This window comes from Battus philenor, unplaced genomic scaffold (genome assembly GCF_028537555.1).
Source record: "Battus philenor isolate CCGP_79_NKW_IND1 unplaced genomic scaffold, ilBatPhil1.0.hap1 SCAF_18, whole genome shotgun sequence".
In the NCBI taxonomy this organism is placed as follows: Eukaryota; Metazoa; Arthropoda; class Insecta; order Lepidoptera; family Papilionidae; genus Battus; species Battus philenor.
Window position 1 is genome coordinate 4,858,147 of NW_027181680.1, and position 27,376 is coordinate 4,885,522.

Sequence of the window (27,376 nt, forward strand, 5' to 3'; positions counted from 1 at the left end):
CAACTTTTTTTGAACCAAAAGTTGACGTGATGGTTTGTTATGAAGGGAACTTATGGAACATCATATTTACATGTACAAATGTATATCCCATAAGTTATATTTGCTATTTATCAGTTATTCGTTGAAAATGAAACCTATCTCAATATTAGATCTTTTGATAACGCAAAATAATAATAAAAGAATTAATGATTAATATTGAGTACGGTTGAACTACGTGCCATATCATTACATGTGAAGTTGTCTTAATAAAAACAATCCTATTACCCTCGATATGATAAAAAATCATATGTAATAAATCAACCAAGTTTATCTAGATTAATCAAAAATTATGCCTATTATCTGACTAAACATGCACCATTCCCTATTCCACAACCCTTTAACAGGTGAGTATCATATGGTCAGTTTGACTTTTAAATGCAAAATGTAGAACGCGTGGTGTTTTAAAGGTTAAAAGATGCTCACGCACATCTTTTAACTTTTTACTTAGGGTGTAAATAAACTCATCCTGTACCTGCATTCGATTGTCAGTCCAATTTGGTTCCGCGTGTCGCGATCATTACCGAAGTTTAAATGCACCTGTGTCGTTTGTATATATTGTTTAAAACGGATCACAATATACACGGAATACAACTTTACTTAGATTAACGTCTGTGTAGTTTTATTCGTAAAAATCCAACGTTAGAGAGCATTACAACTGGCGCCCAACGCGGGACCAAGTCTGTTTATGATGATATTATATTGATGTTTTAAAAAACATCACGCGTCTTGCAAGAATATATATACAATAACAACCTAAATAAAATCATATATTGCGAGCATCCGCGAAATAAAAATAGATACATATTAAATACCTTGATCCGCACTTTATTTTTAATTTATTTCGTGAAAATTTATGCTGTCGTAATAAACAATAAAATTAAAGAGTTAAATTCAACCGAAACAAAGCAAAAGAGTTGAAAGTATAGAAAAGACTTCAATATTTCTCTGAAATGAAAATAAACAATAAAACGAAAAATTAAACTATATGTACGTATGTTTTATACAACTAAATAATAATGCTCAATGCAAGGCCATTTATGAAAAAATAATTCTAAGAGACGTGTTTTTAATTTTTAATCTTCACATATATATGTTATATTTAACAATTTTATTGTTATAAACATTGCTCAAACAATTTATACAGACCGCTAGCTTTATATTTATCTATGACTTTTCCTCCTCTTACCTACATTTATATTTCAGTTGTTTAATATTCAGGAGGTTGCTTCCAAATGTTCCTTTGGCGCAGGTGGCAGAACATGAACCTGCATGGCCTTACCCGCATGGTATACCTGCCCTGGACTGAACGGTTCCAGACGTGGATGTGCTGAGATGTCTTTCTTCGGATCTGTGAATTAAAACCAATTAGGCCTTTGACTAAATAATTCTGAAGCAATGCTTTATTGTTGTGAAAAATTGTTTTGAAAATGCAGTAAAAAGTGTAGATAATCATTGAACAATGACTTCACTTTTAGCTACGAGACGTATCTGGCGGTAAGACAATGATAATTCGCTGCATTTAATTAAAAAATATCAAACAAAAATATCAATGCGATAGAAAATAAACCAAAACTATTAACAAACTCTTTTCTGTGATACTAATGCAAGGTTTTTCATAGCGCAATGTTGCAGGAGCAGCTCAACCGAGCTTCTCAACAGCAGTGGAAGATTTGGACAACAAATAAGATTACTTTTTTTTATTTTCGCGTAAAATGACGTCATATATCACGTTCACAAAATCACTCCTTTGTCATTAGAACAAAGATAGAAAGAAAAAGAAGAGTTTAACTTAATAACAATTAAAATCAAGCTGAGCTTTCCTAAAATTTATTCCTTCTACTCGTATATTAAGGCACCTCAGTCGTATTTATTATAAGAGGTGAGCTCTAATTATAACATAAGTCTTCAAAGCAAAGGCCAGCGTGGTGGAACTTGTTATAGAAAGTAAAAATGTTCTAGAGCTTTCGACAACTGACGACAAACTTATATCGTGATACCCAAAAAAGATTATTGAATAAAATCATTAGATGACAATATTAACAAAGAGTGTAGATGTACAATTCCTTACAAAACTAACTTGTAAATCATACTCAATTAAATTATTTAAGATTACCTTTGGTATTAGCTGCAATGTACTTGGACAATCTGACGGTGGGCAGCGGTAGGTAACCAGCAACCAGCGGCATCACATCTAAAGTAACCACTTGAGGGTCAGCCGTCGTGCCGTCCAATATTATTACCCCTATAAAGAACATAGGTCATCAGAAAATAAGATAATCTCTTTTCACTCACTCACTTTTCAATCACTATACGAGTGCCGGATTCTTCGCGTTATAGAAAGAGTGGTCGCGCCCGGTGCCTAGTTCTGGCGACTCACGTATCAAGATTAAGAAGGCCTTCTTGCAATACATTAGCATTCAACTTACCAACCATATCCTCATACATAACCAATTTATAATTATATCTCTTAAAAGAGAAAATAAATATATTTATCTTACTCCTACCTCTGTCATATAACTCCATTTATTTTCCAGGGAACAGTAAATTCTACGAGAATTACGTTTCAAAAAAAAAATTAGGAATGAGTGCGGTCAAGAAGGTGTCACCGTCGTATCTTTGGGAGTTTTTATATTATCTCGTATATGTGTTCATAATAATAGTCCGGTAAGAAGTGCTTCTAAGATAGAACAAAGCTTTTGTTTTTTTAGACTTTTCTCGGAATAAATTGGTCCAAACCTTATAGAGGATGTCAGCAATGTAAAGGAAAATAAGGTTGAATTTAAGTTTTTTTTTTTCAATAACAGATTTTCAAAAGTATCAATTAATGTCTGGGTTGATGAATTTTATCCCATCTCTACGTGAAAACAAGAATAAATTCACGAACCCGTCAAATCATTGATTATATATGAATAATTTCCAAAACCCGCAGTCGTGAGCTAAATGAAACAATTTACCTAAGAAGAGTACACATGTAAACGCATGCTTAACTCGTTACGACTAACCAATGAGACAAGTTGCGTATTTTCTGGTATTAACTCTCTGACGAATGTGAAAAACAATCACAGAGTATAATATACATACCTGCAGTTCGTCCCAACACTGCCCACATTGTTTGATCAGCTAACACCTCATACATCAAAGACGTGTATTCAGTTTCATTGACCTATAAATAAAATTAAAATATTCATATCACAATATACACTTGTAAAAAAAAATTTCATTATCATTTCAGCAGTAGAAGATTCATTGACAAACATTGCCGATCCCAATAGATCCCTAATAGGACGAGTCAAAAGCTGCCTGTATTCAGACTGTCGTAAGATGAAAATCTTACGCTGAACTTGCCGGTCCGTGGTTTTTACTTCAGAACCTTGTAATTCCTTCAGGGGTAATCTATTTTGAGCACTATGTGACCTACTGGCACTTCAATTTGCCAATTAGCTTGGCTATGTCGGTTACATTCGTTAGTCTACGTATCTGCGCATTCGATCTTGTATTGAGATTTAGTGCATAGTTTTATCTACTTATAGATATAGAAAGGATTACGTATAGTCGTCGTTGACGACATTTCAGCCCATAGACGCCCACTGTAAGGCAAAAGCCACCTTCAAAGCTATACATAGGTTGGCGATGGTAGTGTGGTATTACGGTACGCGGAAGATGCTGCTGCCCAGCTTCTAGAAACTACTCCGGAATTACTGCTCACTATATACATAATAATACGATCTACGTATATTTAACTATTATTTGGTAACGAAAATTGAACTATTAGTTGGTTACTAATAGATAAGTTAACAAAAGATTTTTTTTTCAGACCACTTGCAGCAAAAAGCTGATGTAGTTTTTTGTCTCACTTGCAGAAGAAAATATTGCCTTATCTGCCTCATTCGCCCATTAAAACACACGGGGATTAATTGATACAAAAGCGTTCTCTTTAGTTATCCATTTCAACTTTAAAAAGGTAAATTTGCTTTAGAATATTCAATATCAGCTGCTTTTCAGCTGATAGACATCTGCAAGCTATAGGCCACAATGACCGGTCTTGTAATGCCCGCATCCCAGCTACTTCCTGCATTCTTAACTGTGTCTTCGGTCCAACTAGTAGTGGGTCTGACCACGCCACGTAAGAACCATTTAGTCCCATCAGCAAAAGGTTGCAGGAGCAATTTTAGGAGCTACGTCAGTGCCCTTGGTTTTTTTGCGGATTTCCTTATTTCTGATTCGATGTCACAGCAAAACTTCCTCTCCGTCGCCCTCTAGGTCACCTTGAGCTTTCTTATTTGGATGTCACGTTTCCGATTTGTATGTCACCTCTGACAACATACTTTGGTGAAACCTTCGTCTTCAGATATTGCGGTATTTTGAATGGAGGCCTTCACTTTACAATGAGCGTCTATAAGCTGATATGATGATGATATGGTTTATAGTATGAAATGTACATTCAAACAATTTTATTTTTATGTAATATGCCTAAATGGTAACATATACATTTTGACGACACAGTACTGACAAAATGATATACAATAGTAGCCGGCATTTGATTTGGCACTTCAAAATGTCTGATCAATATATGTATAACATACACCGTATTTATAAATGATAACTATTTCCGACGTACTAAATAAAACACCAGGAAGTATAGTTAGATGCACATTGCAATGTTAATGTATTTTAAAATTTACGTTGTAAAAAAGAAATTTATGATATTTAAATAAAGAATGAAGAAACTTCTTACTCTTTGTACACTAAGTTGCATGCAATAAACTTGCGAAGCTCGACAAAACTCTGATCCCTTGCCCGGCTCCAGTTTTGTCCGTATAACAAACAAAGTAGTGTAATCTTGTATGTCGAACGGACAGACGAATGACCTGAGAGGTCCTTCCGCGTTACTTGGACGGTACTCTACAGTGAAGGTCGCCTTCATAGGCCCCGCTTTCACTAAAGGATCCTTGAGCAATTCCCACATAAATGATGCTGTCGTGCCGTCTGAAGCTACCACCTGTAAATACAAACAGGTGTATTCATGCATTTTTTTAATTTTAATTTAATTTTTTTTATTGTACACACTAGAATATATATATAAAGAATCATAATAATAAAGAAAAAGTACAATGGGTGGTCTTATCATACGAGGCAATTTATGACAATCATAGCATGGAAACAGTAGAAATTTAAATAACGGGTAGTTAGCGTGTACAAAACATACACTACAAACAACACTATATATACAATCAAACATATATATGTATGTAACACATATATTATAACAAATATTGTATCAAACATTCTATAAATATAATAATTTAAAGAATAAAAAAACAGGAAGAAAAAAGATGAGTTAAAGGATAAATAATCATTGGACTAGTAAATGTTTCTTAACAATTTTCTTAAAAATATGTGACTTAGTATGTCTTATATTCAGCGGTAAATCATTCTACAATCAAACAGCTTGTGTGGCAAAATGTTTGGCCCAAATAACTAATATCAAAATAATGAAAATAATACATATGCACAAAAAGAATACACTGTGATGTAATATGATAAACCAAAAAAGACCTAAAATAAGTTACTAAAAGAATAAAATTAAAGTATGTGGTAATAATGGAGGAATGAAGTGAAGAAAGAATGCCTACGAACGAAAAGGAAAATTGGTTGAAATAGAACAGGTACATAAAATTCATTAACTTTTCTTGAAGAGAACAATTATTTAATAAATAAGAGTTTAAGCTTTTTTTATTAATTATCTGTGATTAGCCGCTACCTGGCCTATAACCACTATTACGTTGTTTTGTGGGCCAAAATGTATATTTGTTGAAGATCTTTACCATATCCCCCGCATCCTTGGGATTTAAGTCCGATAACGTAGTGTTCTCGTCGCATTTCAACTCCGGTTCGGTGAGCGTAAATTGTATGAGGTGGGCGACCGTCGATTTGACTGTCACGTGAACGAACTTTCTAGTGTTTGACGTGTGCAGTCGCCACGAGGCAATCATAGGCGGAGAGAAATGCAGAGGCACTTCAGTCGCCGTCTCCCACCATGGACAATTTAACCACACCTGTAAATAAATTTGTTATACATCAACAAAATTGTTCCATTTAGAAAATGTCAAAAATTATTTTTATTTATTGTATCCACGGTGATTTGTTACAGGTGTAATGCCATTAACATTAATAGAGGTGAAAGTATAGCTCATTTGAGAGCAAAAAAAATTTTAAAGCCTATACAAATATTCCTAAACACTTGTATAAAGTGACCACTCTGAAATATGTAATATTAATTTATTTATTGTTGGAATGCTACGGGCCAATAAGTTCTCGCAGAACAAAGTTTGACATATGCTAAACAATAATAACAATAATTTTATTATGAGGTAAGAATATTGAAGCCTTTTACTATATTATAATACTAATACCTTCTTTATTATTTCTCAATATCATTGATTCTAGAAGTATACCATTAATTGACATAAAATCAGATACAGATTGACCCTCACAAAGCTTCTACATCTATAAACAATCATCCCTGTATGCAAAGACAGCACTATAAGATATTTTCTCTTAGTCAACCCGACATCGTAAGAATTTTCAGCAGGAGCGCCCAAAACAAAGTTACAATCAAAAAACATACTTATTTTTAAAGAAAATTTTAATAAGTCTGCGAACTATATTTTGATAACTAACAAAGCAGTCTCTTGTGCTGCACTTTTATAAACAGTATATCACTCACAGTATGTTCGACAGTTTTCTCCCTCTTTGGCTGCAAGCTGGCAAATAAGCGGAGTGGTACGCGACAAGTTGTGAACGGACCACATGCCGGGATGGCGATGTCCAATTCCCTTGACATCACTGATAGCTCCTTCGCAAATCGGATCAGCAACCCCGCCGACGTTTTTAGATGGATTGTTGAATTCTGTTTTAGTTAAACAATTCTAGATAATCGATAATAAAAAAAAACAATCTTATTAAACTAGAAGCTCCGTTGTATTTTTAATCGTAAGTCGCAATTTGATGAACAACAAAAAAATAAAAGTTTAATATTTATTATTTTTTAAAGTATATATCACGAGAGGCCAAGATCTTTGACAGTGCGAACCCATTTTTCGAAATATGAAATTTTTCGCGAGCAACAATCAATTTTTATAATTAACTCTTTGAAACTTTTATAATACGTCCTGCAAAATAACTTTAATTTTATATGAATCCGAATATGGCTATAAAATATTTAAATAAAATTACCTCTTCAATACAGGAACTTCCACTAGTGACTACTAACTCCATATCATGTTCCAGTCCAGCCACGAGATCTTTCTTTGGTTCCACTTTGTTCAGGAATACGTTTATACCTTGTGTTACAACTTCATATCCTACTTTGGTGCTTATTAGGGCATTAGATAAAAACTCCAATCTCCCCTCCACTAGTAAGGAAACCTGGCCTAGTTTAAATGTACCACATTTCCTTGCGATGTACTCTAGACATATTTCGTTGGTTCCAGGCGTGAGTGCTATGTCATTGCTTATAAGGGCGCTGTCAAAATTGTTTCTGACAGTTACTGAGGGTTTTCTGTATTTGGTACTCTCGGACCGTTTCAACGTTACTTTAGGGTTTTGGCACTCAACTGTAGTTTTTTGAAGGCTTTTGTCTTCTTTGTAGTGCAGTTTAGACGTAAAATGTAGGGGATTGAGTAAAGGATTTTTAGGCTTAAGGTCGTCCAGTCTTATTCTAAAAACAAAGTATTGTATTATTTTACAACATTACAACACTGTTATAAAAATAATATTGTGACGATATTAATACTTTTTCTATTACTTTGTCACTACCATTCATTTTACTATACTTAAAAGGACAATTGAATAAATGTATTAATATTTTTTTTCTCCTATTTTATGCAACTACCAACAATTTTTTAACTCTCAGATTTGAATCTTTGTGACATTTAAAGTAATCTTATTAAAATAACACAGAAAATGTTCGCAGAAACTTTAATATAGCTAATTTTACATATCTTACATGATTCCTGTATTTTTTATCTGTTATTTGATGGTTTCCACCAATGATGAAAAGTACATTAAAAACTTAGCAACAAAAAGGTTGGGGTGGTTTCTTTTGTCAACATAGATGACAACAATGAACAATAAATAAATCTGCTTTGTTGCCGAATACACGTTCCGTGTGCACTATATTTCTGACGTGCTAAGTTTCCTAATTTTTCTGCTAGTATGTTTAAATTGTATGTGATCTCACTTTTGAATAGCGAAGCAAAATTGATTAATTCACTACTTTGTATGTGCGCATGTAAACCCATTTTTAAATTTCTAACAATTATTGACGCCATATTTTGTTCACCTAATAAAGCATCTATATTTATAAAAACACGTGGTAAAGGCTCACCTTGTTATTAGATTACTAGTATCATCGCTTGAATTGTCAGCGGGCGACTTCTTCGGCGAATTAATCTGTGTACCTACGCTACCATTAACACTTAAATCAGTCTTATAACTTTTGACCGGCGTCCTTCTCTCAGTCTGTTTATCTTCCTTGCAAATTTCTGTACTTATTGCAGCCCGAGTGCACACCACGGTCTTGGGCAGATAGCTTTCAACTACCAAGCAACATTGGACTTTATTATCGGTAATATAAAGACCACGTTCGGACGGCAGTAAGGTAGCGGAAACAACTTTGAAACAGTCGTTAAGCTCGGTGAGTACTGGATCGGTTCTGTCCGAGAGGTTCTCTCGAATTGATTTCATCATCTCTTCAAAATAGAAATTTCTGACTAGAATCTCCAATTCGGCGGTGCTTGCTATTCTTGCAGAGAGCTTTGTATATCTGTATTATAATAAAATTATATAAACAAAGAATAGATGATTAAATATTAAAATATTGATGTAATTTTAATTTCAATAAATGAACAGTAAGATGGTTGATAATATTTTATCTCACCTATCAACATCGTTCATCTTCTTCGCGGCGGCCACCAATTCAAGGCGCGTTTGCGCAGCGAGATCCTTCCAACCTTGTTCCTCGTACGAACGTAAAGCATCTGTCAGAAACACAACAGCTTTGCCTGTCTCGCCCAACTCGGAGTAGAACGAAGCCAAATCGCGACCAATTTGCCGTGCAAATCTATAGAGATAAGGTAGTTCAATAAATAAATATTTATACTCTAGATGGGTAGGTTGCGAACTAAAGACTAGAAAGATATATATCTTTGCAAAAGATATAATCACTCGCCAGCTAGCATGCGTTTCAATTATACCTCTTATATTTTTATACTTGAAGAGTCAATTTTCGTGATGAGTTACGGCTCGTTCAGAGTTAGAGAGAAAGAAATGGGCTTATATAGGAAATTACACGTAAAAGAGAGAGAAGGATAGCTATTGCTTTTTAGTATTATAAATGTAAACTACGGATTTTCGGAACGACAACATCACAGGCGTGGGCGTTTAGCTTTTATGTGCTTTATTACAGAGACATGAAGTCCTTAATGGGAATATTTAACACGTTTTATTCCGCCTTACTTTCTCAGTCTGAGCTAAAAGAGCTGAAGATATAAAGGGTTTATTTTTAGCCTTAGCTACCTTATTGTCTCTCTGAGCCGTACTAGGCTTAATGAGTAAAAGATATAAAAGAGTGATATATATCCCTAGATTGAAAATATATAAATCACCCTTTTTTATCAGGGTTACATATTGTCCATCTCTAATTTATACTATAACGTCATAGCAAGACATGTGAGTGGAAATGTCTCTTTAGCACATCAATTATATTGTAACCGGAACCGCTGAACTAGCGATTGACACTTTAATATCTTTCGGATTTTTGTAAAAATATATTTTGTCCAATACCATATCAACATTCATTTGCTACACTAGATATAAGAATTTTTGACTCATAACTCCTGTAATTTTAAACCTTAACACAGTTATACTTAATGTTTGTTTTTTTACTTTTAGAATTTCTTTCAGACAGAAAAAGAAATTATGCATTGACTACTATATTTCCCTTAGCGCCACCGGCGAGAAATGATAGAGGATTTAAATATTTTTCAAAGAACATTCAAATTTAACGTCAATCAAACCAAAAAAAGAGCCTGAAATACATAATATACAGTGTGTTAAAATTGATTGAATAAATTCCGTTTTCAGAGTGATAGGAAATTTACTTCTATTTAGTATTGCAACCATACCTGAGTCTCCCAATATGCTTATATGTTCCCATTGCAAGTTCCGCTAGCTCGAGGTAATATTGCTGGAAGCTTGTCTTACTGCACAGTGCTTCCTTCAATCTGTCAGTTGGCGTTGGCTGTGCATTGTTATGTTCACTGTCCCCCATTCCTGCCGACAGCATCACTACCAAGTGTAGCTGTTCAGAAGATGGCTCCGGTGATCCAGGTAAGAGTCCGCATAGTTTACCCAGCTCATGCAACTGAAATATGATATTTATACATTTTGAGATGATGTAAGAGACGATAAAGGTGATGATTGTGTGGTTTTCATCATTGACATCATTGAAGGATAATTTTTCCTATACAATATATTTCTAATAGGACCAGTAAGAAGTGGCCTACATTCAGCGCCAACCAAAGCTTTTAACAAGGTCGTATGTTCACCTGATACGTGAACGTCCTAAGCTGTTCTTACCGGTCAGTGGTCTCCACTACAGAAGCTTAAGGCTTATGTGGCCTGCTTGCTGCGACTTCAACTAGCCAGTTACATTCGTTTATATACGGATCTCCACATTCCAGAATCGATCTCCCGTGTAAAGCCATCTTTATATCTCGTTGAATGTCGTTTGCTAATGGGGCCCGAAGAGGGAAACAATGTACCATGCATTGGAATATAATATTAGTTCATCATTATAACAAGACCCGGCCAAAAATTTTAATAGCTGATTATGACTGAAAAGTTATAGGAAAACGACGAAGAGATAGTAGTTAAATCAGTAGATCGAAGTAAATCCGCTCGTCAGTTGACACCGATCTTCATGCTGCGTTCTACGATTGCAAAGATAAGAACAGGTGACGCAGAATAATGAGTATTAAGATTACTCTGTGCGCACGGGATCACAACCCCTAGCAAAGGTTCATTACATAACATTAGTTATTTTGTTGTAATATTTATCATATAAAAAAACAACTGACCTAGTAAAAATAAGATATATGATGATATATTTCAATGCTTCATTAGCTATAAGGGTCAAAATTGCATGCATGATTAATTCCTTATCATGTACCTTATCTTTAGCATTATGCAATAAAGGTGCTTGCGTGGCCGTGCAGAGCTCCACTGCGTTATTCCCGGGGGTGGAGGCAGACGCCGACGCTGCAAGCCGCTCGCAGGCCCTTAGCGTCTCCGCGCATGCAAGTTGTGCCCAACAAGCGGCAGCGCCCTCAACAGCATTTGCACCCAATAGTGACAACTCGACTAACGTGTTGTGTACTGTACTTAGACATCGAGACGCGATCTGGTGAATTAATATATTATTAGTGACACAGTTGTTCAATGAGTTTCTATTATTACTATAATTAATACAGGGTGATTGATGATAAAGGGGTGAATGTATAACTCATTTGCTATCAATTTATTTATGGTACAATCTAATCAAAAATCAATCGATGGATAACGTAATGACTGCAAATTAAAATTAATTATTGTTTACTAGTTGTCTTTGCAGACTTTGTACTACTAGAAGTTATTGTCATGTTGCATTCCAATAGAAAAAAACGTAATTTATTTCAGTGATAATTTTATACAGGTGAATTACTTATAGATGTAATAAAAGCTTTACAGTTTTTTGCTGACAAATGTGCCATTCATCATTTTCAAGCTTTTACACCAATAACCAAACTGTATATAATAAATTTACTAAAAATTCTCTGTAATATGAAGAACATTTGGTATAGATACAATTTACACAATCCTTGTCGAATATTGGAAGAACTAAGATCAATCACTAAGATCACCCTTACCCAGAATTGCGCTATAATATAATGCCCACAGCCTACTCCCAAGACGTTGGTATCTTCAATATGTTATTATTCAAATTTAAACAACTCATTATAGATAGTATAAATGTTGCAAAGTATTATTTGCCTAAACTCTTCACTAATTCATTATATAATTTATAACATCTTAGTTAAATATTTTATAGCTACTCATTCCTAAAGACTATTGATTTGCCAACAACTTATTTTTTATTATGCTGTCTCCTTTAAGAAACACATTGTTACACATCATATTTTTAATGTTAACCTATAATCATTTCTTGTATATTATTTCTTGCAGAACTCTTAACAAAATAAATTAATAAAAAATGATAATCATTTTGCCTTGGAAGATTAACTATTTTGAAATAGAAATTTATTTATAAACAATTTAGACTTAAAAATGTTAAGGTTTGGATTAATAAAAATTGATCTGATTTTTCAAATGTAGAATGATCTTTCAATTAATGCTATTAACAGATGGTTAACCGTGGAGAAAATACATGGTTTCTAAGAAAATGTTAATCTGTTAATTATTGTATTTCATTTACTAGTTAGCCTAGATACTCGATGCGCCTACAAATTCTAATTGCAACACTACGTGCAATTACAACTGAAATTGGCCGTTATAATTGCTCTTTTACTGTTGTTGTTGCATTCCTAATGTGAAATCATTTTTTTTTGTAAATTTCTTGATATTGGGTCACTGGAGATATTTACTTGATTAAGTTAATATAATAGAAATTAAATAGTGCTTTTCTTAATTTTGATGATATAATAAATTTTCAATCAATAGGTAATGATAAAATATGTGATTCTTATTTTTTCACAGAGCCTTCTTTAAACCATTTCTTCACAGTTGAGAAATTTTTGCTAATGCATGCAAAGGTGATAATGACGAAATTGGATTATGTTCTCCTTATAGATTATTTATTTATTCCTGCTTCAAAAATTTGGAAATTTAGTTATGATTCAGTGGACATCAATTTACACCAAAATGGTTTTAAGCTGATTCCTGGGTAATTATTGGTAATGTTGTAAATGCTCACATATCCAACTAACTTCCACAATATCCTCAACATTTTCGAAGATTGGCCTGTCAACCAATGCTGGCCTCTTTCTATTATATATTAGCGGAACCGGAAAGTAATGTCACTTTCTTGAGGTTAATTTATATGACTACATAAAAAGTTTTTTTTAAACAACAATATATTCACCTTCATAATCAACAACCTTTTGCCGTCTAGTATACAAATTTTCAATGCCGGAGCAGTAAAAATCAATAGGTTTTTCTGTAAAACATGTATACAGGAATGACATTACTTTCCTGTCCCCTCAATATTACTAAGAACAGAAGTGAAGAGAGACAACAACTGTTGCACTTGATGCTACATTGGATCCACATTATTCTAGTTCTCTGGCCCGTATTTTGCTCATTATTGTAGTAAATAAGGTGTAGTGTAGTATTTTTTTACTTTTACCAATATTACACTTTTTTCACTAACTACACAACTCTTCATAACTCTTTTGTAGTTATTTTCTTTGATTTGATGTAAAAAATGACAAGGCTATCTATAGGTTGCATAGGGTTAACTAAAGCCATTCAATGAAAAATCACTCAAAATAATAAATCCATTTAAGTTTAAGGATTTGGTATGACACTATAAAAATTATAATTTTAAAAGTGTGGTATTTTATCAGAAAAGTGAGATTAAAAATTTAAGTAATAGTTTTTTTAGTGATCTGAACTTACCTCCCAAGGTTTATACATTAATAATAACATGGCACTTTGACGTTGGTACAGATAACTTCTGAAGTCCAACAAGGAAGCTTTCTTTTTAATAATAAGCTCTCTCAACTGCTGAGGAACCAAGGCTGTCAATCTTACTGCTTGCCAAGAGGTAATTGGCTGTCTGAAAGTGTCCAGCCATTTTGGACTCTCCGCAACATTTGAATTGAGGACAAATTGTGAAAAGAGAGCATCCAGCTCATCATATTGGACTAGAGCTTCTTCATATAAACCAAGCATTTCAAGGACAAATGCCAATTGTTCCTGTAACAAAAAGAGTTTTATACATCACAGCCTAATGCAGCACAATTAATTATTTATTTATGCACAAAAAATATGAATTAATGAAGACAGAGTATCCTACATCATAGAAATATCAACATTAAAATTACATATACAACTGCACATAACAGTTGTGATTAATTTCTTTGATATAACATATTAAAGTGAGTAATCTTTACATCTGTAGAAGTGTAAACAACCAAAACCATGTATAAATATTTACAACACCATCTGGTTCATGTTAAGAAATATCACCATTACTGTTTCAGATTTGACACATTTTTCATGTACACAAAAAGAATTTTCAGATCCAGACATTAAAAAATTGGTATTTTCAACAGATAGATTTATATCAGTAGAAATAACACATGTTTTTATTGACAAGTTTATATTTAACAAAATGCCCTGCCCCTTGTAGGGAAGGGCAGGGTTATGTGGGATTCCTACTCCCTAAAATCCTCTTGGAGGTTTTCCTCAATACCTTATGTGGGGTCACCAGATCTCTTACATAACTGGCAAAAATATTAGGCTTGCCCTAATGTAACACAATGCTTGTTTCAAGAAACAACACAAATTCTTACACAGCCTTGGTGACTTATGTTGTTCTGTAATAGCAGCCTAAATATTATTTAAATTGTAATTACCTGTAAAATAAAATATGTACAAAAGTCCCACTCTGGATCATTTCTTTTCTCACGCTGTTCTCTCATGTACTCTTCAAACTTAATTAAGGCTTTATTATAAGCTACCAACACAAAGTGTCTTATTTTAGCAACCAAAGAACGCCAAGAGTCTGCACTCCTAGCTTCTGATTTGATAGGATTAATAACAGACAGAAATCTATCTTCTGTCTGTTTCCCTGCAAAGTCTCCTTTAATCTTGTCTAGTACTGTTGTTCGTGGTAGCAATTTGTTGGTTTTTCTTATGTCATAAGTTTCTACTAGCACTACCATCCAGTCCGTTATACCATTTTTCTCCATTTGCTTTAGCCATATTTCCACCTCTTCTCTTAGTGTGGTCTTATAATATTCAATATCCTGCAAAAAATGACTTTCAGATGTCTTTTCAAGTCTGCATTTGTCTTAAAATGGAATATAGATATAATATTCAAAGTAGTAGTACTAAAAAAAATAGTAGTACTAACTAAAAAATTTAAAATAAAATAACAAATTTTTAAAATAAAGGCTGAAAATGTTATTTTAATTTGTAGTTATTTTACTTTGAATTTAATTTAATTAATGATTATTTTACACCCGTATGAATATTGATGTTAATAACTTCAATGAATTTAAATAATTAAAGAAAAAACAATCAAATGAAACATAGGCAAATACTAACCACACAATCAGTCCAATAAATGTGAAAAATTGGTCGCTTCAAGAGATTCAGTTCTGATTGCACTTTATCCTTATTATACTTTGTGAATGATGCTTCCAAAAATACTGACTTTGTGATACGGCCATAGGACCTCCTCCATTCACAAGAATCTTGTGGTATTGCAGCCACCAAAGGGGCTTCTAATGTGCAAAATAAGTTCCAATCTCCAGCACCTAAATAGTAATGTAAAAAACAGAAAGGTACAGTTTTCTTGAATTAATTTAAATCATCAAAATAATTAATTATGCAAAACTAAATTGAATGTCAAATGAAAAAATTACAAACAAAAGATACAAGAGTATTTTTGAAGAACTATTAAAGTTATCATCTACCCAGTTCTCTATAGACCCATATTATAAATAAAATCTCTTGAACATACATGTTATGATGGGTTTGTGTGTCATCCCTTCACGATCAGCTGGAAAACTATCGACACCCTTCATTTTTCATTATCAACAATATTCATTAACTTTGTGGGCATGACACAGAAAAAGGCTGTCTGATTAATCATCAAAAACCACCCACTTCATTGGTACTCAATTACGAATCATACAGAGAATTTTTGTTACACGCATTAGAATTATAAATGAAACGAACGCAATAACAACTAATTATTTTGACCCGTTTTTAATTGCTATCAAAATGAAAACGAAAATTTGTCAAATTTTACTGTCAATGTCAGCTTCCACGAAATAAAAACTAACTGCGTTCCTTTTCATTATTACATAATACAAAACAGATTAAGGGTTAAATAATACCAAACTTATTTTTATTTACATTTAACTAAAAAAACAAATATAAAATGTTTATTTTTAAACTCATCTTTTTAATATAATTAGTGGCAGAAGGTACGAGCTGAAACAAAAACGATATGATACTGTCATAGCTGTGACCGCAATGTGGCAGAAAGATAATTATCCCCCCGAACGAATTAAGTCAGCAGCCGAGAAAGATGAAAAACTGTGAGGAGTCCGTAGCCCGCTTTAGTTACAAAGGCATAGAAGTAAGATGTACTATGTTTTGGCACACAATTATTCTGAACCTATGGGAAAGGTCCAGTAAAGTAATTTATAAAATGTATGCTCTGCCAAGACCAAACGACTAAGAAGAAGATTGAGAGGACGAGTGTGAAAGATATTAAAACAATAAAGATTTTATACATTCGTTAAGAAAAGTTAATTAAGCTAGTAATCATAAATAAGTTCCAAAAAATATGAATTTATTCTCTGTTATATTAAAACTTTAACCGGCGTTTTCATTTTTTTTTTATAATAGAAGAGATAGTCAGTTGCCGGCCTATGATACTGGCAATAGTCATTGTACACTTTACGCTGGCAATGTTTTTTATCTTTTCATTGCCTATGGATTACTAAAATGTCGCATTCTGTTTTGGTATCATCTCGGAATAAAGGAAATCAATTTTCATAATTATCGATGAATTTGGTTTTATATTTTAGGTGTGCTAATCACAGATACTGCCGATATTTAATTTATAAACGACAGGTAACGTAGAGTTTTATATTATTTATGGTTTTGGTGTTTATTGAATCATTATATTTTCTAACGCTCCTAGATTTATTCTCTTTTAATTGTCAGTAAACTTATTGACAATAAATGTCCATTGAATACGAAGTTGTATCTAATTTTATAGTATTATAAGATAGTCTCATACAATAACAAAATAAATGAACGATTGGGAATATTTCTTTTGTTATAAATAGACTCGAAATTAAGTTTTTTGGCAACTGTATCACAAAATACATCTAAAATGTTATTAAAGCAAGCATTAAAATAAATAAACAAGGTTTCCATATTATACGTGATTATTAATTAAGTAGTATTTTGACCTTGTTCATATGGTTGGCTGATTAATATTCTAAGATATTTTAAGAATAAGAATAAATTGGATATTAATAGTATATGTACCAATAATGATCCAATTATATTGTTATGGAGTAAGGATAGAACTTTAACTTTTTTATAAATGTGTGTAAGAGTGTATGCTTGAGTTACACTATTACTAATTTAAAAAAAAATGTGTAATGTGATTAGATAAAAATTATTTGCTTGTTAAAGTTGAGAAATTTTTAACTATTTACTGATTATTTAAAAAGCTATTACAAGTGGAAATTTTAAAACTGTTTTTTTATTTCTTGCTGTTGATTATTAATCTTTATTGTGTTAGTTTAACTAATAGGTAATGTGAATACATATAAGTATGTTTACAAAAAATACTTATTGTCCAGTAACAGTTTTTTTTTTAATTAAATTCATGTGATTCATATATTAAACAAATTATCTCAATAAAGATATTACTTATTGAGATAATTTGATATTACAGGAAAAAATCATTTAGCTATAAACTTAAAAATAATGTACATATATGAATTATTTGTTATTTATAGGCTTTATTTGTACATGTGTGTATATTTATATATGTCTGAGGCCCGAGATAAACATTTTTGTGTGCCTGTCAATATATCCAAATAGGAATTTTCTCTTGAAATAAAAAGAGTAGTAGGAAAAAGATGTAAAGTATCAGAATGTATTTACATTATATATATTGACTATTTATACATATATTGACTATTTAGTCAACATAAAAATATTTGTTTCCATAAACATTTATTTGTATGATGTAGCCCTTTCAGTATGGCACCTCTATAGCAGAGCTAAAAGCTCTACCTATGCTCGGTAATATAAATTTTATATAGTTATCTCGGCCAGAAGTGACCTTTTACAATATCTTTTAATTTTTTAGCAATGAATACCACGGCACCAACTTCAGCTGATGCCTGTCTCAGTATAGTTCATTCCCTCATGTGTCACCGACAAGGTGGAGAGAGTGAAGGTTTTTCTAAGCGTGCCATAGAATCACTTGTTAAGAAGCTGAAAGAAAAGAGAGATGAACTTGATTCCTTGATCACAGCAATCACCACAAATGGTGCCCACCCCAGCAAATGTGTTACTATTCAGAGGACACTTGATGGACGCTTACAAGTAAGAATTATTAATATTCTTGTATTCTAGTTATTATCTTGATACTTTAATAGCTTTTTATATATTTAGGCATTTGCGCTTGTTTATTTAATGATTTTATGTTAAAATATATGTGCTAATTTCAGTTTTTAATTTACTTTTTGCCTATTATTGTGAAAGTGCTAAAGCTAATTTAGTGAAAGAAAAAATTACCAGCGAAAGTTAAAACATCATTGCTTGTTTTAGAAATAAGTGTCAATGTACTATAAAAATTCTGGTTTTCCTGCTGATATTGATATTATATTGCTTGCTTTTGTCTGCTGCTTGTAGGTTGCGGGCCGAAAAGGATTCCCTCATGTCATTTACGCACGCATTTGGCGTTGGCCAGACCTACACAAGAATGAGCTGAAACATGTAAAGTTTTGTCAGTTTGCTTTTGATCTTAAATGCGACTCAGTTTGTGTTAATCCTTACCACTATGAGAGGGTGGTCTCGCCTGGAATTGGTAAGTATTTTCCTTGAGTGACAGGTAAAATAATTAAAATATTATATGATTATTATTATCTGCTGTAAATAGTATAACGGTAGTTACAATGTTTTACCTTTATAAAAAATATAATAACGAATACTGCATGGGAGAATTAAAATTAAGTCTTTACATCATTTGAAACAAATTGGTATATATTTTATTAATCTAAATTTTAGCTTAATAAAATAACTACCAATCAGACAATAACACAAAAAATAGTAAATATGTAAAGATGTTTTTAAATGCATGGACATTTTCAATTCAAGACTATATCTGATCTATCTATCAGATGACATTTTAGAACAGATAATAGGACATTGGTTACTATAATATTATTAGTGTATATATGTATAGGTATATATGTGTTTGGGTGCATATCATTTATCATTATTATAATAGTCTAGAAAAACATACTTAAAATACACAAACATTCAGACCCTATAGCACTACCCTTTAGCACTAAGAAGTGTTGTCTCGTGTTCTTGCAATGTTTTAGAAATATATTTTTTTATTCATCCTTCCACTAAATATCAGATATATATCAAATATTTTAAATCATTTCTCATCAGTCAGCCATGAACAATTTTTCAGTTGATTCTTATAAAAAGGCAGGTGAATAAATTCTGCTATGGAATTTGTCAGCCTGTAAACAATTGCGCGATTTCGAAGTGATATTGTGAGAAAACTAGTTTACGTCTAGACATTTCTGTTCATTTAGTGACAGCTGGGCATACTATATTCTTGGCCCAGACAATGCAAACACAGACAACAAAAAGGTGGTGAAAACAACACAGCATCTGGCGGGGGGGCCATAAGATGCTAGTTATAGGAATCATTGGTCATTTCAGATCTCTCTGGTCTTACACTACAGTCAGGACCCAGTAGGTTAGTGAAAGATGAATACACGGCAGGTCTCAGCGGCAACGGTATGGATATGGACACAGGAGAATTGGTGACGATACAGCACCATGCGACAAGTCCGCGCCACCACCACTCCACCATACCACACCATCATCAACAATTCCAGACGACAAACATAATTATCAACCAAGGTCAAAGTAAGTGAATTGTAGCTTATTTTATTATTTTTATTTAAATATTTAAAATATTTTTGTTTTATTTTGAAATTTTTAAGTTGCAATGCATGATAATTTTATTTTGCATTTCTCGTCTTAATAGCGCCAGAGAGCGTTGCGAACATGTTTTCACCGCACGGGCCGCGACCCCCGATCCGACCGCCCGGTGGCCCACCACAGCTATCTCAACAAATGGTTCACTCCCCGAGCGCGCAGCAAATGCTATCAAATCACCAAGGCGGCCAAATGCAAGGCAATCCCCAGATGGGACCAGGCACACCGCAGATGGGTCCCGGAACACCACAAATGGGACCAGGAACGCCGCAAATGGGACCTGGAACACCACAAATGGGCCCGGGAACTCCCCAGATGGGACCTGGAACACCTCAAATGGGACCTGGGACTCCACAAATGGGGACAAACGTACCTCAGATGGCATCACCTAGAATGGCCTCAGCTCCCAATCAGATGTCTCCGGGAACACCTCAAATGCCAAGCATGAATCAAGGAATGTCTATACCAAGTCCACAGCAAATGATGTTGAGTCAGCAAAGGGCCATCGCGCCTAAACTGGAGCCTCCCGACACAATGGATGCGCGTGCGATGTGGCTGCCTAAGAGAATGAATCATTGTAAGCTTATTGTTTTATTTTGCACTATTAAATAGCCTCAACACTTTTAATTTTAGATTTTTGTTGTTAGTTTATCATTTAACTATAATATTTTTAACAATTGTTGTATTTCAGCTGCCATGCCAGTTAGTATGTCTCCCGGAAACACTACGCCACTTCTAGACGGCACCAACACTACATTCTTCAGTAATGAACAAACGTCTGCCGACTCACAAATGACGCAAACAATGCCAGGTAAATAATAAAATTTAAGTTTTGTTAAAATATGGATAATACATACACATATAAGCATGTATCTTTATTAATTATATTATTCTTATTTATATTTTTATTTCAAGTCATAAAGATTATATCTATATGTATGTTAAACGCATAGTAATGATCTGGTTATCTTTTAAGGTTTTCTTTCATATCACTTACTAATCTTCAAAATATTTAACTTATTTTTGAATAGAGCATAAGAAACATCTCTTGTTTATGTATCCCCTGTTCTGGGTCAGAAGTTGTCCATGGTGCAATTTCATTTGGATTTGTCTTGCTATGTTGACTTTTTTCTATGTCATCTTTTGTTCTGCTTCTTTCAGCGTAGTCTTAGGGAATTACATGATTTGATCAGATTAGTAGGCAGATGTTTTTTGTAACATGTATTTGTATTAAAGTCATAATTTTGGTTTATTTCTAGCGGGCGCAGTAACGGTTCCAGCTGTATCGTCGGTTGGGACGGTGCCGGGCGTGCAAACTGCATCCGTGGAAAGTCAGCAGAACGGCTTCGCCAATGCCACAAGCCCCGCGCCTCAACCTAGTCCTTTGCCACATCGTACTCAGAACCAACATCAACAAGGTATCTTTATTATTATGAAAGAGTTGCCAACCATACTCCAATAACATTTCAGTTTAAATGTTATTCAGTTAAGTAAGTATTAAATCTTTGAGACTCCCCTCAAAGAAACGGATGGTTATGCAACATAAAAACTTAATGTGGATTTTTCATGCTATGTTGTGCTCATTTTCTTCACAATGTTTTTCTTAAAATGTTTGTGAGCAATTCCAATGGGATATAACAAACATAAAGTCTTCATCCAGTGGGAATCAAAACAGTAACCCCTGAGCTTGACAATCTTTAACCATTGGAAAACCATGGTTTTACTTACTGTATACCATAGTAAGTGTGTGTGTGTGTATACCATAGTGTGTGTGTGTGTGTATTTTTAGTCTTAGGATATGCTTGTCTTATAGTTTCCTCAATTATCACTAACTTCAGAATGACGTGGTGTCCTGTAATTGTAACGAATAAGCCCAATTAATAGATGGCCTGTACTCTTTTAAGTAGAAAAGACTAAAATTGTGATCGTGGTCATTTTATTGGTGATACTTTAGTTTCTCAGTAAAAAATAAGTAACGCAAGAAATAATTTTAACATGTTTATTACTAGATTTTTATGGGCTGTACTTGTGTGAATATAATCTTTAATATCACATTACAGGGACATGGACGGGCAATAACACCCTCACGTACACGCAAAGCCTTGCGCCCCCTCCCGCCGCCCCGCCGGTGCCTGTGGACGCCCCTCCGCATCATCATCATTACTGTCAGTGTTTATTTTTAAAATAGTTATGAAGATGTCAAGTGCACAAACGATTTAAAATAGTCATGAAATATTAGTAATTAAGACAAAAAGTTTTAATTCCTCATTGTTTCTAAATTATTAAATACGTTTTATTTTCTTTTCAAACAAATTAGTAATAGAAAAACATTACTTAAAATAAATTAAAATTTCATTGTTTGCGTAATTTATTAAATAAATAAATTTAAATCATAAAAACAACCTGAAAGAGTTTGTGTCGATTTCAAATCAATGCATATTTGGAATTCACATGGTTTTTAAGTTTAATGACATCATTAGACACTTTTGATTCTTGTGCCTATCAAATTGAATTTTTCTTGAGTTATTCTCACCAGTGATCACCATAAATTATCCAAAATGCATAATTATTGAAATAAATTGACAAAGAAAAATATTTTTAATTTTCAAAAGGTATGGTTAATCAAAAAATAAGAAAAAATGTCAATTTTAATTGCAGACAATGGTAACCCCGGCGGTTTACTGTCCAGCCAGCCTGCACCGGAATATTGGTGTTCAGTCGCATATTTCGAACTCGACACGCAAGTTGGGGAAACTTTTAAGGTCCCGTCTAGTAGACCTAACGTTACTGTGAGTGTAATGTAACCTGTCTTTTATTTCTCCTTTTTGTATAAAACAGTAATTTTTTTTTTAAATTTATCCTTTTTGCTTCAGGTTGATGGGTATGTGGATCCATCCGGTGGCAATAGATTTTGTTTAGGAGCCCTTAGTAATGTCCATAGAACAGAACAGAGTGAGCGTGCAAGGTTAGTACAAAAGGAATCTATTAGTATCGTTGTAATGCGCGATACGAAAGAAAAGCACGGTGAGGTGTGAGCCAGGGAAAAAGGCTTTGGCGCAGTTGCCGTGAGCATTGATAGTGGACTGGCGGAACGGAGCGGCCGATACCTTTCCGTCTCGCCGTGCGCAAACCTAAGGCGCGGTACAGCGGCTTCAGTAACACTAAAAGATAGTCACATAAGTGATTAAATTCAAGTTGAATTAATTAATTTGCATATATTTTTTGGACCAATTGGATCAGTTATTTGTTTGTTATATTTAAGGTTACACATTGGAAAAGGCGTACAATTGGATCTCCGCGGGGAGGGCGACGTGTGGCTGCGCTGCTTGTCAGATCACTCGGTGTTTGTGCAGTCCTACTATTTGGACCGCGAGGCTGGACGTGCTCCGGGAGATGCTGTTCACAAAATTTATCCCTCCGCTTGTATTAAGGTTCTCAATCAGTTCATGATCATCATTATCAATATCATCTCAGCCAGACAATAGAAGTCCACTGTAAAGCACAAGCCTTCCTCAAAGTTCTCCACAATGACATGTCTTGCACTGCTCGAATTCATATCATATGTACCAACTATATTGTTGTAATACAAAATTGATTAAATTAAACTAGTTTTTATACGAAATCCGTGCGTGCCTTGTAATAGGATAAACAGTGCCTTGTAATGGGATAATACATTTAACACACACTGAATAATTTTCGAACAATTAACGTTCGAACAAAAATTGACTGAAATATTACTGTAATGAAAGTATAAGGGCTCTATGTTAGAAACATGAGCTTGTTTACTGTTCATTTTAATTTAAATTTTTGTAGCTTGTTTCGTAAATATTTTATAATTTTATATAACGTTATTTTATTAACGTTATTTTATAAAACGTTAAGTTATAGGCTAGCAAAATTATGGTCGGCACTGGGTATGCCTACAAAAGGCAAACACATTTAAATTTGTACAATGTATGTGTTAACATATTTTGTCTTTCTGTTGATGTGTCTATTAAAAAAAAAATAAAAAAAATATTGTGTTTGACAGGTATTCGATTTGCGACAGTGCCACAGACAGATGCAAACGCAGGCCGCGACTGCGCAGGCTGCAGCTGCGGCGCAGGCAGCCGCCGTAGCTGGTCACATACAGCCCGCGCATCCCGGCATGAATAAGTGTATGACATTTATATTTAAAGAACCTTTTACAATAAAGATTGGTCCTTTAAAATATTTTACACAGTTGCCCAAGTGGAATTTGTTAATTCCACGAGTTCTTGGCGGTAGAACGCAGAGAGCGCGTAACCCTTTTTTCAGCTAGCAAAACTCGAAAGCTAAGGGGCCTTGGCACGGGCCGCTACATACTATTATTTAATCGAATTGGGAGACCGCAAACCTATTAGATCGCTTACACGGACGCTCCATGGAATGATTAGGCTCAGGGGCGTATTCGATATTCGGGGACTACAGCTTCGGCTGTTTCGTTGGTAATAGATAAACGGCCAGTACCGAGCAAATGTTTAAATTTATTTCCGAGTACTTTATTTACAACGGAATACAACGAAATTAGCTTGTCCTTGGGTCATGTAAATTTTTACGACATCACCTGTATTTGCTGTTAAACAGTAATAAGGATGAGTTCACATGTGGCAAAATGGTAGTCTGTTAAGGAAAAAGGGCTCTCCGCGCTGTGGAAATTCTCACGTGATCAGCAAGAGAATTTCCACTCTGCTTTAGAGAAAGATACCCTCTATAAGTATCCATAGTTGATAAATTTAAAATTAAATATTTTTCAACTTTCGCAGGTCTGACCGCAGCGGCCGGTATCGGAGTGGATGATCTAAGACGCCTGTGTATCGTACGACTTTCGTTTGTCAAGGGTTGGGGGCCTGATTATCCCCGCACCTCCATCAAAGAGACTCCATGCTGGGTAGAAGTGCATCTCCATAGGTAAATAGTCAACTGAAAAAGATCCCATGCATCTAATGTTAACCATTAGGTTTATGACAAGAATTTGAAAGTTTACACAAATCTAAAGAAAAATATAAATGATCACTGTAATTTTAACTTTTATTTTTATTCTATTTATAGCTAAATAGCTCTTAAAGTGCTTACATATTGTTATTAGAAAATAGATTATTTTATGTATTGAAAGTAAATATTTTAGTTAAAAGAAATATATATTGGACCAATTTATCAAATTTATTAATTACTTATATATATCAAAGTTTTAAAACAACTTGTTGATAAAGGAAAAATGCTTAAGGAGAACCGATTTTCTCATGAGCTTACATTAGTTAGTGATAAATTGCAAAACATTGTGAATTTAAAGAGTTTAATCTCAAAATTGATTGGTCATTTTTCGAAAATTTGGCGTTATTAATGCAATGTTTATGGTTTCAGAGCACTCCAACTCCTTGATGAGGTGCTGCACACAATGCCAATCGACGGTCCTCGGACGACCATCGAGTAGGAGTTGATCGGCTTCTTTTGAGGCCTTCGAGCGACACATGGCGTGTCGCTGCTACTCGCGACAAGCGTCGCGCGACACGCGACTGGTCGCTGCGCGACGCAAAGAGCAACTGACCGCATGGACGTGTCTACTGAGACTGGTCGTAGTGACTTGCGACATGCGATTAGTCGCAGTGACTTGCGACATGCGACAAGTCGCATTGACGCGCTGTTTGCGGTTGGGAGCAGAGGCTCGCGATCTGCAACTTGTCGTCATCGCGCGCCGCTCTTTAAGTTATCGTTCTCTCCACCACTCAAATATACATTTGTGACCCTGCCTTACACCTATATACAAACAAATTAGTACATAGTTTATACTAGTAATTTAATAAGAATCACATACAGTACAAATCTGAATACTGTGAATTTGGTTATGTTAATTATGGTTTTTAACTATAGAATTTGTTAGTGACTTTCAAATATACATAACATTTGTAGTAAATGTTACATAAACATCAAATTCAAAGCATAGTTATTGAAATCTGGTACAAATACAAATTATATAAATAAGCAAAGTAAAAATGTTACACAAATATGCAAATGAAATAATTTAAATTCAAAGTTGATGAATTAGTTGTAAGAATCTGTCGACATAATGTGCTACTACAAAAAAAGTATTTAAGTATTAAAGTATATGATGTGAGACATCCCTTTGCGGTTTGAGTGGTGGTAGTTCAGCGATAATGAATGTGCAAGTTTGTTTCACAATCATGTGGACTGAAGACAGTGACGTGTCAATAAGAATTGTTATTGGATTGTGATATTTAGTGGGTTGCCATATAAAAAGCATTTATTAAAAAAATGTTATATTATTTTATACTTTCGTTATGTTAAGATGTTTCGGTTTGTCTTCCAAAAACTATTATTATTTTGTTATGTCTTCCTTTTGATAAATTTGGCGGTGTTAACAATTGGTATATTTCGGATTGTAAGGTACGGTGAACAGAAACAAACGTTGCACATTGTATAAAGCGCTTCGCTCGCGTTTGAAACAAAAGGTGAACTATTAATTTATGTCTTGTATCTATTTATAACGTGTAAGAATGTACTGTCGTCTGCATTTAACGTCAACGTAAATGTTAATGTAACATATTTCGTCAATGCGGTCGACTGTGCAGTAAAGGTTAAGTTAAATGTAACATAGATTATGATATCAGTATTGAGACGGATTAAACTAAAGAGCATACGGAAACGATCTCAGTAAAATATTTTTCACAAATCCTAAATGAATTAGTGTAATACTTATGTAAGATATTAGCTTATACACATAGTAGGTTCGGCAGACATTCTGTTGTTGCTCAATCGAGTCTAGCGATACATGTGTCGACTTGAATTAACTATGCATATACGAATTTTAGTAACAGCTATACCAAAATAAGGCATTTTTTATATAACTATGATTAAATATGACAAGACATAATTATGGTTCAACTTGAAAGAAGCCAAATTGGAATTAGCTTTTGATATAGTTCTAAGATGAGATATTGTGTTATGTAGATTTTATAAGTTGATGAAGTATATGATGGACTAAATTATTTGTATACTTGGGTGCACACGGTGCCAGATGGTTGTAATTTGTTAAGTGGAAAGTGTTTGTGGGACACATTACGCATACTACATTTATTACAACATTTGAAGTTTACTTTTATTTGTTATATCTATTGATTATTATTTTTTATATTGTTACTTTTTACATTACACGGATTTTGTGGTAGTTACTGCGGGGCATAGATTAGTCAGTGAAGGATAGTGCATAATCATTGATGTTTCCATTAGA

General features: G+C 33.8%; 2 protein-coding genes across 3 annotated transcripts; one reads left to right on the forward strand and one right to left on the reverse strand.

Moving 5' to 3' along the window:
* Positions 1–1,026: 1,026 nt before the first annotated feature.
* SIDL (SIDL trafficking protein particle complex subunit 10) lies at positions 1,027–16,118 on the reverse strand. The gene is made up of 15 exons (XM_068763502.1): positions 15,851–16,118; positions 15,433–15,644; positions 14,739–15,131; positions 13,777–14,076; positions 11,273–11,503; positions 10,227–10,465; positions 8,981–9,163; positions 8,429–8,866; positions 7,276–7,759; positions 6,767–6,949; positions 5,865–6,095; positions 4,775–5,038; positions 3,121–3,202; positions 2,153–2,281; positions 1,027–1,387 (listed from the first exon to the last, which is right to left on the reverse strand). The coding sequence occupies exons 1-15, from the start codon at positions 15,912–15,914 to the stop codon at positions 1,254–1,256; spliced, it is 3,567 nt and encodes a 1,188-aa protein (XP_068619603.1). The 5' UTR covers positions 15,915–16,118; the 3' UTR covers positions 1,027–1,253.
* Positions 16,119–16,846: 728 nt separating this feature from the next.
* On the forward strand, positions 16,847–26,733 carry Med (Smad/Smad4 homolog Medea). 2 transcript variants are annotated; one of them, XM_068763404.1, is made up of 14 exons: positions 16,847–16,974; positions 18,233–18,471; positions 18,781–18,955; positions 19,828–20,037; positions 20,159–20,686; positions 20,801–20,920; positions 21,369–21,527; positions 22,170–22,274; positions 22,768–22,898; positions 22,983–23,074; positions 23,372–23,540; positions 24,140–24,266; positions 24,894–25,038; positions 25,492–26,733. In XM_068763404.1, the coding sequence occupies exons 2-14, from the start codon at positions 18,235–18,237 to the stop codon at positions 25,559–25,561; spliced, it is 2,268 nt and encodes a 755-aa protein (XP_068619505.1). In that variant the 5' UTR covers positions 16,847–16,974; positions 18,233–18,234; the 3' UTR covers positions 25,562–26,733. The 2 variants fall into 2 exon arrangements, with proteins under 2 accessions (XP_068619505.1, XP_068619506.1); XM_068763405.1 differs by having other exon boundaries at positions 19,891–20,037.
* The last annotated feature ends 643 nt before the right edge of the window (positions 26,734–27,376 follow it).

Bases quoted from the DNA above. Each gene is read 5' to 3' on its own strand.
- SIDL (XM_068763502.1), bottom strand. From the start codon at position 15,914: ATGAAGGGTGTCGATAGTTTTCCAGCTGATCGTGAAGGGATGACACAC. The intron at 15,132-15,432 runs GTTAGTATTTGC...CATTTTTTGCAG, and splicing joins TTTATTGGACTGATTGTGTG to GATATTGAATATTATAAGAC. The intron at 7,760-8,428 runs GTGAGCCTTTAC...CTTTGTTTTTAG, and splicing joins ACTAGTAATCTAATAACAAG to AATAAGACTGGACGACCTTA.
- Med (XM_068763404.1), top strand. From the start codon at position 18,235: ATGAATACCACGGCACCAACTTCAGCTGATGCCTGTCTCAGTATAGTT. The intron at 20,687-20,800 runs GTAAGCTTATTG...GTTGTATTTCAG, and splicing joins GCCTAAGAGAATGAATCATT to CTGCCATGCCAGTTAGTATG. The intron at 23,541-24,139 runs GTTCTCAATCAG...TGTGTTTGACAG, and splicing joins ATCCCTCCGCTTGTATTAAG to GTATTCGATTTGCGACAGTG.